The sequence below is a fragment of the Heliangelus exortis genome, chromosome 3 (genome assembly GCF_036169615.1).
Source record: "Heliangelus exortis chromosome 3, bHelExo1.hap1, whole genome shotgun sequence".
Taxonomy (NCBI): Eukaryota; Metazoa; Chordata; class Aves; order Apodiformes; family Trochilidae; genus Heliangelus; species Heliangelus exortis.
Genome location: NC_092424.1, coordinates 113,045,428 through 113,059,792, shown reverse-complemented (window position 1 = coordinate 113,059,792; position 14,365 = coordinate 113,045,428). Strand labels below are relative to the sequence as shown.

Here is a 14,365-nt window from a genome sequence, read left to right as displayed (position 1 = left end):
TGCCACTGTTCTCCAATCTGCAAAGCAAGGACCAACTTAAAAAGCAATGTAACAGGCTCCTCTGCTGAGCACTTTCAGGCAATATTTTGCATGTGGTTTCTTGGCAGGTAGATGCTTCCATCCCCTGCTCAAAAATGACTGTAAAGTTTTAAAACTGCATAAAGTATGCAATTTAACACAAGGAAATCCCACACTGAAAAACTAGGAACATACATGGAAATAAAGAGTGTGAGAGAGGGGAAGGGCACTTCTTTTGTCAGCCAGTTTTTAAAGGAGGTGGGAGTGTTCATCAAGAATCTCTTCACACCTTGCTGTCTCCTGTCAGGCATTGCAACATTGCTCAGAATACAGAATTCCCATCTGCAGGGTTCAGCAATGTGTTTCCACAGCTGTTGTGCCATGGAGCCCCAGAAGAGAGGACTAATTAGCAAACAGCATGCTCCTCACTATGTGTCAGAACATGATGTGAGCATCAGCCCTTCCTAGCAGAAAACCCTGCCCCTTGGGATGCTCCTCCTCCATGGAACAGATTGGATTCCCAAAAGAGGAGCTAAGAAAGAATGTTGTGATAAGCAGCTCTTCTCTCTTGAACCTGTAATTCATCTTTCCACAGTTGTTACTTTTTACCATGGTAAATTATAGAATTACAAAATAGTTTGGGTTGGAAGGGACCTTAAGATCATCAAATTCAAACCCCCTGCCATGGCCAGGGACCCCTCCCCCAGCCCAGGGGGCTCCAAGCCCCATCCAACCTGGGCTGAGACACTGCCAGGGATGGGGCAGCCACAGCTTCCTTGGGCAACCTGGGCAACCAGGGGCTCAGCACCCTCACCCCAAGGAATTTCTCCCTCCCTCCTTCCCCATGATCTCCTCTCCATCTCCCCTCTTGCAGCTGCAAACCCTTCCCCCTTGTCCTATCCCACTCCAGTCCCTCCAGGACTTCAACTTAATGGTCATGGGTGGAAAGGACCTCTGAGATCACCAAGTCCAACCAAAGAATTTCTCCCTGCCCAAGATCTCCTCTCCATCTCCCCTCTCCCAGCTCCAAATCCTTCCCCCTTGTCTTATCCCACTTCAGCCCAGCCAGGACATCACCTTATTCCAGGCCACCACTAACCCATGTCCCACACCTGAGAATCACAGAATGCTCATGGCTGGAAAGGACCTCTGAGATCACCAAGTCCAACCAAACAATTTCTCCCTCCCTCCCTCCCTCCCTGCCCAAGATCTCCTCTCCATCTCCCCTCTCCCAGCTGCAAACCCTTCCCCCTCGCAGGGTCCCATCCCTCTCGGCCCTTGTCCCAAGTCCCTCCCCAGCTTTCCTGGAGCCCCTTCAGGCACTGGAAGGTGCTCTAAGGTCTCCCCGTTGCAGCCTTCTCTTCTTCAGCCTCAACACCCCCAACTCTCTCAGCCTGGCTCCAGAGCAGAGCTGCTCCAGCCCTCCCAGCAGCTTTGTGGCCTTTCTCTGGATCCTAAGATCTGACTCAAGTGCCTACATGGAAATGAAGAGAAAGCTGAGAATTCTCATGTATCTTTAAGCTTTTAACAACTTCTGCACAACGAAGACCTTTAGGATTTACACAGTTATGTTCTTTACTGAATTTAGGTTCACTAAACAAAAGTATCAACCCTAATCAACTTCCAGATGTCATGACATAAAAATATTCTTTGGTGCTAGAACAGCCAATGTACAAACTTAGCCTCAAGCCCCCTTCAATAAGAGGAAGTTGCCCACATACAGGTGCCAATATTGATCTTTCTCCTTTGCTTCCTTGAGTTTGGTCTCCTTCAAGTTCCCAGCAGCAAATATTTTGCTGTGATTCTGCATTCCCACATGTCCTGCTTAAAACTGTTGTGCAATGTGTGGATGGCTGGAATGGAGTGAGACTGAGGTTTGATGTAAGGTGGAAACTAGAGGTGAACAGACACAGCCCATGATCTCCATGTGGATCCTTGGATCATGGAGGAAGCATCTAGGAGACTGCACTTTCTGCATCTTCCTAGTAATATCAAATTCCTATTTAATCTTCAAGAAGGAAATTTGAAAAAAAAAATCATTCAATAACTGCTCTGGCAGTTATTATGCACTGAATCTGGAAAACATCTCTGCAATTAAGACTGGTAAAGATTTCTGATTAACACATCTGGTGTGCAGTATTTAGAATCTAAACTTAGCTTCCATAATAAAAACTGCAGTTTATTAGACAACGGGCAAAACAAATTTTATCCCATCAAATACTGGCATTTAAAAGAATGGGTAGGAAATGGCCCCTGTTTCTTTTGAGGGAAGCCAAAAGCCTCAAACCCAAAGCTGCAGAAGCAGTTTCATGAGGTAAACTGGAGGAAGGGGACAATTTCTACTTAAAATAATAAATGGGATGTGTGACAGGGCAAAACTTTGTCAGGAAGCAGTAGCTTGTTAAGTTTCTACAGCTAGGATTTACATAACACACTTCTGAAAATCACAAACTGTTCTTCCAGCATCTTGTTTCACAGGTTCCTTAGGATTATCTGTATTTGTACACAGATTCAAATCTTTACTGAGACGTGAGAGCAGCACTCTACATGCAAAAACATTCTCTGCAGCCTGTTCTACCTATACAAATGTTCACTGTTTAAAAACATAAAAGCTGTTTCTCTTCAAAGCATTTTGCAAGCTTCAAATCCTTTGCTGTTCCTTTGTAGAGAGACACAGGATCTCTAATCCAGTTTTCAGGACCTCAGGGTTTGTGTGCAGGGCATTCTTTAATCACCCTTTTTATTACTTAATGCTGGGGTGCACTGCTTCTAACTGGGGGTGCTCACTCTGGAGGGAAAAGGGACATGTGTTGCATCCTGAGCACCATGTCCTGAGGTGTGGTGATGTTTTGCTTTGGGTTTTTTTGTTTGTCCTCTTTTTTTTAATTACCTTAAAAGATCCTATTATAATATGTCTCCTGAAGCTCCATACCATAGCTCAGAATCCCTGGTTCTCACAGGTAGGTGAGAACAGCAGGGGTGAAAAGCTACAGAAGCAACTTTAGAGACATTCAGTTCATTCCAGAGATAAAGCAGCTGATTGGTAGATTTTAGTGTGTAGAGCAAAGGCTTTTCTAATTACCTAATAAAAAATATATGGAGCTGACTTGCAAAACAGGTTCAACAAAATTGCACAAATCATTAAGGGGACTAAATTTGTAATAATTTGTACAACTCTTTTATACCCCCAGATCATAGAATCATAGAATTGGCTGGGTTGGAAGGGACCTCAGAGCTCATCAAGTCCAACCCTTGATCCACTCCCCCCGTGGTTCCCAGCCCATGGCACTGAGTGCCACATCCAGGCTCTTTTGAAATATCTCCAGGGATGGAGAATCCACCCCTTCCCTGGGCAGCCCATTCCAATGCCTGATCACCCTCTCCAGAAAGAAATTCTTTCTGATGTCCAACCTAAACCTCCCCTGGCACAACTTGAGACCTCTTGTGCCCTCTTGTCTTGCTGAGAGTTGCCTGGGAAAAGAGCCCAACCCCCCCCTGGCTCCAACCTCCTTTCAGGGAGTTGGAGAGAGTGATGAGGTCTCCCCTGAGCCTCCTCTTCTCCAGCCTCAACACCCCCAGCTCCCTCAGCCCTTCCTCACAGCACTTGTGCTGGATCCCTTCCCAGCCTCCTTGCTCTTCTCTGGACCTGCTCCAGCACCTCAAGCTCCTTCCTGAGCTGAGGGGCCCAGAACTGGACACAGGACTCAAGCTGTGGCCTCCCCAGGGCTGAGCACAGGGGCAGAATCCCTTCCCTGGACCTGCTGGCCACGCTCTTCCTGACACAGCCCAGGATGCCATTGGCCTTCTTGGCCACCTGGGCACACTGCTGCCTCCTCTTCAGCTTCCTGGCAATCCAGACTCCCAGCTCCCTCTCTGGGTGCTCTCAGCCACTCTGCCCCCAGCCTGTGGCACTGCATGGGGTTGTTGATGAGATGGGTTGTATAAGCACAACAGGCATTACCAACCAACCTGTAGCAAGCCTGGCTCCAAACTGATGCCTGGCATTCTGTTATCCAATATTTTCAGACCAGGGCTGACTTCTGGAAACCAGAGGCAACATTCAGAGCATCCTTCTACAGAAAGAACGATTATTGACTGAAAGTTTAAGAGACAGAGGGTGGTAAAGTACTGAACCAAGACCGAGGAGAGCTGTGTTTTTTTAAACTCCTGAATGGTTATGCCTCCCTTTAAGGTGGTAAACTTGATTTACAGGGTCAACAACTGCTGCTATAAAGAGGATAAATCTCCAGAGCCTTTGTGTACCCTTTACTGAAGCAAGTCAAAATACACAGCTATTTACTGTGCCTCTGTGTGTCTGTGTTCCCTATCCCAAATTTTGAACAGATGTGCTTCTTATCAATGAGCAAGCCAAGCATTTATTACTTCACCTCCTTCACTCCCTTCCCAAGACCAACACCAACTCTGCCCTAATTCTATACAACACTGCAAGACAAAACACAGTTCTATACAATCACCCCCTTCTCAGTATTTATTGCTTTCAATGTGATACACAGAAACTGGCATATGGAGGAGAGAAGCAAAGATGAAGGAGACAAATGGTGGTATTTAGACCACAGAATCAATATTACTCCCACCCTGGCTATTTTCAGACAGAAAAAGATACTTTTCCCAGCCATTTCTCTCAGATGCTGCCAGCAGAATCCTTAATAAGAGGACAGCAAATCCAAATTCTTCCTCCACTAGCAAATACTGATCAATATAAATTACCTCTCAAATTTCTCTGGTGCAGACATTTAAACAAGCCTGGATTCACTTAACTTGTAGCCTGAAATTGTCTTATGTAAAGACAGAACAGAAAGGAAAAGGAGAGAAAGCTTCTCATTTTGCCTTGCTAGAACAATTCAAGTGCTCAATTACAAAGCCTTTACTTCCACAAAAGGGATGGTGCAGTCTGTACAATCCATAATTCCTTCTGAAATGGTTGGGGAGGTGGTTAATTCCTCAGCTAGGGCTGTGTTAGGATGGGGGATGTTCCTGTGCCCTCAAGGAATTTGGTAAAACACCACAAGTTGGTTCTGAGATATCAGAATAACATTCCTAAAGAAAAAAAAAGAGACTGATCTGTGCTCCACAGGAGTATTGAGGAGCTTAAATCTAAGCCCATTCAGACAGCAGCTGCTTCTAGACTGTAACTGATACAGTGCTTTGGGAGTCAAAGCCATCACCTCCCTCAGCCAGCCTGCTGCATCCACAAAAATTTGGGAACTCCCATTTTCAAACTGAGCAGAAGCTTCCTAAGTCACCTCAGTTTGAGCTCCTTCTCCTCTTTTCCCCACCACAATAATTGCTGCTGAAAAACTGAACTTTTGTTTAAGCCTAGGGGTTAGCCAGCCACAGGGGAACCCATCCCTTCCCTAACTGGTTCTCCAATCCACTTCCCCAGTTTTCCTCCCAGGAAATCACTGGCTGGAATCTACAGCACTCCTGCTTCAGATTCTACCTCCCTCCAGCAACTCTTACCCCAGCAATCACAGAAATGCCTTTAAAATGCTCTTTCAGCTTGTGCAAGGCTGCAGATGACACTTCAAAAGCTTGGACACTCCATTCATATTAACTTTGGTAGGAATTGATGTCCAAATCCACCCCTACAAGCCTTAAAAACTTCAGACCACATTCCCTGCTTGTAACAGAGGGAAAGTAATCCCTGTTCACTCAGGCTGGATGTTAGGAAACAAATTGCCACCCCAAAGCACAATAAATCCTACACAGTGATTATGCAGGAAGAGATATGATGAACACCCACTACTGCATTAAAGACGAAATAACAAGAAGGGAGTAGAAGAATTTTGGGTTCTCTGCAGAGTTAAAGAGTGTGTCTGGTTTTATTCAGCCCAGCAGAAAAATGAATGAGTGCAAGAGAAGCAGCATAAATCATAAATCTGGAAAATTTCCATGCAGAGAGAATGAAAAAGCTTCAAACCACCTAGTAAAGAGAGTAAGATGAAATAAAAATAACTGTAAAGAAGATAAAGATTCTGAAGATAAAGATTCACATTCTGTGAAGATTCTATTTATCATCTTGTAACAATAGTAAAGAGATAATTAAGTGAAATGCAAAATAAACCAGTAACTGATTCAAGGAACTAAATGTTCTTCTCTAATAAGCATCAGGCACCAGTGGAACTGAGTGCTGCAAGAGATTACATGAAGATCTTGGGGACTTTTTGCCTTGTATGTTTTTAAATCTTGCTGTTTATAAAGCTAACAAGGACACTGAATTGCCAGACCAGACAGCATGCTGGGCTGGACCTGTTTCATAGATAATTAGAAGCTTATTTCCTGGCCTGTCCCTTTCTGATGGATGATGCCAGGCATGTTATTAATGCTTGCTAACAACTAAGAGATATGCCTGAGTAGTTCCCTCTTTTTCTTCCAACAACTGAGTGGTTAAACACATCTTTTCCTGATGGGCAATTTCTGTACAGGTTACATGGTACAAGCCTACCATTTCTTTGAAAAACCAGTAAAGCAATTCTTCCCTAACAACCCATTTAGTGGAAATGATCATTCAATGTCTGGTTCTGATACTCATTAAAAAACCCATTAAGCACCAGTAAGATGCTACTACTGGTGAGGTTGTGGAGTCACAGATCTAGAAAGAGACCGAAGACAAAAGGTTGGCTGCTGATTAAGGCTCTAACTTGGTACCTGGAAGCCTCAAGTCCAAGTCCTTGCTCCCTCCTAGACTGATGGCATGACCGATTCCCCCAGGGATCGGTGTTGGGCCCAGTGCTGTTTAATATCTTTATTGATGATTCAGATGAAGGGATTGAGTCCATCATCAGCAAATTTGCAGATGACACTAAGCTGGGGGAAGTGTGGATCAGCTGGAAGGCAGGAGGGCTCTGCAGAGGGACCTGGACAGACTGGAGAGTTGGGCTGATCCCAACGGGATGAGGTTCAACACAAGAACCCCATGGGGAGCTCCAGGCTGGGCACAGAGTGGCAGAAAGGGAGCTGGGAGTCTGGATTGCCAGGAAGCTGAAGAGGAGGCAGCAGTGTGCCCAGGTGGCCAAGAAGGCCAATGGCATCCTGGGCTGTGTCAGGAAGAGCGTGGCCAGCAGGTCCAGGGAAGGGATTCTGCCCCTGTGCTCAGCCCTGGGGAGGCCACAGCTTGAGTCCTGTGTCCAGTTCTGGGCCCCTCAGCTCAGGAAGGAGCTTGAGGTGCTGGAGCAGGTCCAGAGAAGAGCAAGGAGGCTGGGAAGGGATCCAGCACAAGTGCTGTGAGGAAGGGCTGAGGGAGCTGGGGGTGTTGAGGCTGGAGAAGAGGAGGCTCAGGGGAGACCTCATCACTCTCTCCAACTCCCTGAAAGGAGGTTGGAGCCAGGGGGGGGTTGGGCTCTTTTCCCAGGCAACTCTCAGCAAGACAAGAGGGCACAAGAGGTCTCAAGTTGTGCCAGGGGAGGTTTAGGTTGGACATTAGAAAGAATTTCTTTCTGGAGAGGGTGATCAGGCATTGGAATGGGCTGCCCAGGGAAGGGGTGGATTCTCCATCCCTGGAGATATTTCAAAAGAGCCTGGATGTGGCACTCAGTGCCATGGGCTGGGAACCATGGGGGGAGTGGATCAAGGGTTGGACTTGATGAGCTCTGAGGTCCCTTCCAACCCAGCTAATTCTATGATTCTATGATTCTATGATTCATGGACAGGCTAGTCAGGCCAGGTTATTATTAATGACCAATTATTAATGACCAATGATTAAGATCATTGGCTTGGTAAAATGACACTGCCAGAGCACTATGGCAGATATTCTTTGCATAGGTATAACAGGAATTTCTGCAAAGGAATAAATCACACAGTTGTTAAAAACTGTCCTGACAAGAGGTTATATAGATGTTTCACATTATACAAGTTCCACAATACAGTGTTAGCTGCAAGATTTTGTCCCCTTTCTGTTTACACTGCTTGCTCCAACACTGTATTTCACAGAAGAAAAAAAAAACCCAGCTTTTCTCCCCTGCCTTAGGAACAGCATGAAACCAGAGCTGGCTGTAGGTACCAGCAAACTGGGATGCAGCCCAAGGCAGGTGAGAATTGCAGGAGTGAAAGGATGTCAGCAGCAAGGAATCAAAGGCAGATGCTGAGCCTGGGCACCTGACATGGACATCTTGGTGCTGTGCTGGTGTGTCAGTCATCTACAGAAATCTCAACGTGCTTTGATTGGTTAAATCCAGCTCCCCAAACCATGCCTCTTACAGAAAGGAGTGCCCTGATCCAGTGTTCTCAAACGTGTCTAAACTCCAGTGATTTATAAATTTATAAACTTAAGAAACAAATGAATGAAATAGCTGCCTCAGCCTTTGTTTGCCTGGGTAAGACTTGGTTTTGATTTTAGCCAGGTGTTTGAAAGAGTACTTATATACCTCTGCCTCCCAGTATACAAACTGGTTTTGAAAAAAACCCAACCAGTATGTGTCAGGAATTAGGAATGAAGAGACCTTTTCAGTCCATCATGGTATGGGGATATGAATCATTAGGTATTACAGCAGCTTACTTCTCTTCCCAATGTTTGCTCCACTTTCCAGTGTTTACACAGGAATTCCAAGTGAAGACCCAAAGCCACAACCTGAGCTGTGACAGACAGCTCACTGTGAGATGTGCAGTGCTCACATGCCTAAGGGCTACAGCCATTTCTGAGCCTGGGAGCTATAAGGATGTGTGTACACATTAAATTCTGGCATTTAGCACATTTAAGGCAACCCTTAAGCAAAACTGTAAGAAGCTGAAGAATGGTTTCCTACCAATTGGTCTAAATAAAGCTCTTTTTACATCTCATGCTAAAAAGTCCCTATCTTCCTGGGTCATTCCTGTAGGATTTGGCCTTGTTGAGCCTAAGTCTGAAGATGTACCAGGCACCTTGCTCCCCCTGTGCACTGTGTCTTGTCAGAAGGGATCTGTTGTCACCCACTGCTCTGAGTTCTTTCCTAGGTAATTACCTTGATCTACACTTGAAGCACAGAGGAATGTCTCAAGAGCTGAACAATAATTGGGAAAAATCTCATCACCAACAGATCTGTGAAGAATACAAAATGTCCCAAAAATTAAAGCATGCAGTTATCACTCTGTAAACACAAAGACCCATCATACAAATTGAGTTAATTAACCCAATCTTTGACAGCTGCATGTTTGGATTCTCATTTTTGGAAAGGTTTTCCTCTAAACCTGCCAGTTTCAGTGCATATTGTGAACTGAAAATTTGAAGCAGTATCTATCTCTGGTAAAATACAGACTGTCAGTGAAACCAACACCACTGTGGATCAACAAGAACAGCCCAGAAAGCAGAGATGCAGGGGAAATTAGAAAGCAGCAGCATGGCTACACAGTCTTGTACACAGAGATCAGGCTTTGGAATTGATTTATTGGTGTGAATGATTTTGGTTTTTAAAAAAAAAAAAAAAAAAAAAAAAGTGGTGAATGTGTGGCTTGCCCTGCAGTCTGCATTATTCCTGTAACAGGTTATGCATAATTCACTGTGCATCCTGAGTCAAATGTATTCAAGCATCTGGAAGGAGTAAGGGCTTCTGGTCAGGTCTGGCTTCCAACACTGCCTTTGAAGTACCTACAGATGATAGATATGATCTATATGGGCAATGACAATTTTGAGAACAAGTCCCTGGATGAGGTACTTCAGAGATAAAAAAACCTCAGTGCCTGAAAAAGCATTTAATCTCTCAACACTTAAACCTGCAAAGGCCACTCAGCACATCTCATCAGTTTTGACCAGAGGGACTAAAAGAGTTTCCTGAGACTGCATGCCTCAAAAGGCCCAGTGTTTCACAGGAGTGGGATGTAGACAAAATTATTATACCAGTCCCATTTCTTCCTTTCCCAGTCTGCCTCTCATTTATTTTAGTGGGAAATCTACCTGTTCCCAGCACAAAAAGTAAGAGATTTTCTTTCTTGATATGTGAGGTAACTCTGAAGGTTATACCATATTTATGTTATGAGTTATACCATATTTATGTCATGTCTGGTTGGCTAAAACTTCCCCTCAAGTTATTATTTTGTTGCAGGGAAGATTCCCTCAAAATAATAAGGCAGAGAGATCCTCCCCAAAGACAGGAACCTTACCTCTGTTTCATGGAGATGCCAGCTCAAGTAATTTCACTTAAAGTTACCAATGATACCACTCAGTGCTGCAAGCTTTACCTTTTTTATATCAAACCTCTCTTTCAAGATACCATTTTACCTTAAGCAGACAACAGGGTGCCTGTTTCAGCTTAGGAGTGGAGCTGGGGTGACTAAGCCATCCCTGATAACAGGTTCTTAGTTTTACAGACTTTGAAATAAACTGCCAGGACAAAGGGAATATTTGTGGTTGCAGTTTGATAAGGGCAAACATTTCAACCATGTGTATGCCAGACAGCCTTCCATGGGGGAAAGAAGTAGAAGAGGAGAGCAGATGCAAGTTACATGCCTAAATAAACCTCATTATTATTTTTGAGTTGAGGGAACACCATCATTCATTTTTCCCCCATGCTCTCAAATTAATCACAGAAAGCAAAAGCAAAAAAACCCACTTAAACTTCTATGAATAATGAGCAAAAAAACACCTAAACTTGTATGAATAATGACACAAAACTGCTAAATAGCTGTAGAAGAGCTCATCAGTAAAACCACAGCCACACAGGAGTGCTTTCCAGAAACCCACTCACTCTGTGATCATAAACAAACAGCAAGACCATGGTTTACTTACCTCAGCATGGGGAAAAGGAGGTTCTGGAAGATAAACCTTTGTTTGTTTGTTATGACACAACCTTTAAAAGAAAAGGCAAGTAATCTGGGTTAGAGAACTGCAACCATCCTGCGGTATCTGCTGCCACCTACTGTTAAACTTCTTCTGGCCATTTCAGCTCTGTAGGCTCAGGTGCAAAATCACTCCTCTTTTTTTGTTGTTTCCAGTCTGTTTAGAGGACATGATCATAGAATCATAGAATCCTAGAATTGTCTGGGTTGGAAGGGACCTCAGAGCTCATCAAGTCCAACCCTTGATCCACTCCCCCCGTGGTTCCCAGCCCATGGCACTGAGTGCCACATCCAGGCTCTTTGGAAATATCTCCAGGGATGGAGAATCCACCCCTTCCCTGGGCAGCCCATTCCAATGCCTGATCACCCTCTCCAGAAAGAAATTCTTTCTAATGTCCAACCTAAACCTCCCCTGGCACAACTTGAGACCTCTTGTGCCCTCTTGTCTTGCTGAGAGTTGCCTGGGAAAAGAGCCCAACCCCCCCCTGGCTCCAACCTCCTTTCAGGGAGTTGGAGAGAGTGATGAGGTCTCCCCTGAGCCTCCTCTTCTCCAGCCTCAACACCCCCAGCTCCCTCAGCCCTTCCTCACAGCACTTGTGCTGGATCCCTTCCCAGCCTCCTTGCTCTTCTCTGGACCTGCTCCAGCACCTCAAGCTCCTTCCTGAGCTGAGGGGCCCAGAACTGGACACAGGACTCAAGCTGTGGCCTCCCCAGGGCTGAGCACAGGGGCAAACTGATAAAAATGATAACTCAGTCATGGGGAGATCACATACAGAAGGAGCAAGACATATGAAAGGACATAACAGAACTCCTTTGCTGTTGGTGACAAATTTGTAGCTCAACATCCACGTCATTTCTTAGTCCAGACCTCACCATTTTACAAAGACAAATTGCTTGCCAACAGAAAAATTCCACTTGCCTCATCCTACTTCTCAGCAGTGACTCCATCCTTCTATTCATTACACTCTAATTCCCCTGTGCATCTTCTCATTGCAGCTACAATATTGGTAAACTGCAGCTCACCATGGCACAATGCTCACTGCTACCTGCTATTTTTCATAAATCATTTATTAATAAAACATAAATACTGAAAGTTGTTGACTAGCTCTAGCCAGACTCATGATTCACCCTATTACAGAAGTTTAAAAAAAGATATTTGTCAGAGTCCTGTGTGACATCACAATTATCTGTAGTGACACTGTCCTGGTGGCTTTTTCTGGGCAACATTGCCCTTCTTATATTTTTTTCACTTTATTATAAAGCAATAAGCCTGGAGCAAACTAAATTTGATAAAGTCTAAGATACGAAGAGCAGGATTTTTCTTTTAGCTGACTGCACAGTAGAACTGGTAGGCTAGAATCCCTGACCCCAAACCTGGGTTTTACAGATATTCAGACTCTGACTCCATTTCCTTGTACATAAAACACTGATCTTACACTTAAGTGTTTGGAGATCAGTTAATGTTGAGTTTGATTTTTGAATATAAGCACAGTAAAATTTAAAACTGGGGGCTTTGGGGTGTCAGAATTGTGCCAAAATTGAGACAAAAGACAAAATGAGCCATCTAGCATATGTAACATTCCTGCTACTTAATAATAAGACCTATGCAGCTACCAGTTCAGCTGCTACTGAAGTGAAATCACCAGGTAAATACAAACCAAAGAGTTGTTCAACTATAAACTGTATGAGTCAACACACCCTGGTGAGTGCACTGAGATTTGGCCAGGACACCATGGCTTGATTTCCTTACTTTTGCTGGAAGTAATGTGATTAAAATTCACCAGGTTTCAAACCTCTTTATGATTCTCCTGAGGCATCATTTCACAATTTCACAATTCAAAATTTCCTTTTATTTTTTGGTTTTCTGGACACTAGACTTAAAAAATCAGACAAAGAAAGGGAGGAAAAGCTTACTTACTCTATTTAATAACCTAGAGCATGTTTCCACTTGTAAGAATTTAGGAACAGCTCTAAGTGATTGGGTTCTCCACTCCATGGCTCAGAATGATTGTGGTTGTCCAACCCAAGATTTGCCAGCTGGAGGAGGCTGCCAAGGACTGTGTCCAGTTGGGTTTTGGTGTCTCCACAGATAAAGCCTCCACAACCCCTCTGCACAAAGTATTTGACCACCCTCACAGTAAAAAAGTGCTTCTTTCACTCAGATGGAATTTCATGTGTTTTAATTTGTGTCTCTTGCCCTACTAAGAAGACTCTGGCTCCCTCATCCTCATTTCTTCCCCCCAGGTATTTCTACACACTGTTAAGACCCCCCTGAGCCCTCTGTTCTCCAGGCTGAAGAGTCCCAGCTCTCTCAGCTTCTCCCTGTTTGTGCCCCTGTGCTGGCCTCACTCCAGTAATCCCACACCCTTCTTGTACTGGGGAGCCCAGTGCATTTTTCAGGTAGCCCCACTGGTGCTGAGCACAGAAGGATCTCCTTCCCTGACCTGCTGGCAGTGCTCTGTTGGCCTTTTTTAGCCATGAAAATACCTTGCTGTCTCAGCAAAATTAAGCCTGAAAAATTTATTTCACTCACATGGAGAGACCACAGCATAGTTCTGGGGGATAAAACATACAAATAGGGATAGGCAGAAGTCAGGAACATCATTTAATTATCAGTGCAAGTACCAAAACCCCACAGATTCATAGAATCCTGAATCCTAGAATCCTAAAATGTCAGACTGGAATGGACCTCAAGGCTCACCTGGTCCAACCCTTCTCATATTATTATTTATCTGAGATGTCCCAGCACCCTGCTGAGCTGAGGCTTAAAACTTCCCAAAGTGGGGAATCCATCACTTCCCCTGGGAGACCATTCCAATGTCTGACTGTGAAAATTCTGAGTGAAAATTTTTCCTCTTGTAACTGGAATCTCCCCAGGAGCAACTTGTGCCCATTGCCCCTTGTCTTGTCCATGGGACTCCTTGTAAATAGGGAGTTTCCATCCTCTTTGTAGCCCCCTGTAAGTACTGGAACATCAACTGGAGACCTGCATGCACCTCTGTACCACTGCTCTGTGTGAACAGAGGTGATGAAGCAGCCCTTTGACACCTACCATTCAGCAAAGATCTGGGAGAACTCAAGGGAGCTGTTGGCAACAGGTGAGATGAAATAAAAAGGGACACTGGAGAGTCCAGCAGAGTCAATGTACTGGTAGAGGCACTCCAGCAGGTCATAAATCACTCCAGAGGGGTAACAGGGAACCAGCACATTCCCTCCATTCCGGACAGTCATAGCTAAGGGAGAGAGGAAATAAAAAAATCAATTAACAAGGTTAATCTTCAAACTTTTTAACAGAACTCCTGTAATTCAAATATTACACAAGGTGTGGAAAGAAGCAATTGCATGAAATTCAGCAGAACACATTGTGAATATGAATTTGGAGGAACACTTCTGATCATTAAATACATTCACTTTCTGCCTTCTCAAGGCTTGGAGGAGTGGATGATTTCACTCCATCAGCTGGGGGATGATGGAGGGGTCACTCAGCAGCCAGAGCAGATGCAAAGTGGATCAAGGGTTGATGTCCCAGTATAGGTTGGGGGCTGAGCTGCTGGAGAGCAGTGTAGGTGAAAGAGACCTG

At 44.6% G+C, this 14,365-nt stretch overlaps 1 protein-coding gene across 3 annotated transcripts in view; it reads right to left on the bottom strand.

The window, feature by feature from the left end:
- The window catches only part of INTS9 (integrator complex subunit 9), a 90,287-nt gene that overhangs the window by 30,308 nt on the left and 45,614 nt on the right, over window positions 1-14,365 (bottom strand). For all 3 annotated transcript variants that reach the window (XR_011725457.1, XM_071742219.1, XM_071742221.1), the window contains exons 10-11: window positions 13,838-14,018; window positions 10,736-10,796 (exon numbers count right to left, since the gene is read on the bottom strand). Coding sequence is in view for 2 of the 3 variants with exons in the window: in XM_071742219.1 (XP_071598320.1) it covers window positions 10,736-10,796; window positions 13,838-14,018 (242 nt within the window). In the remaining variant the exon portion in view is untranslated. The remainder of the gene's footprint in view (window positions 1-10,735; window positions 10,797-13,837; window positions 14,019-14,365) is intronic.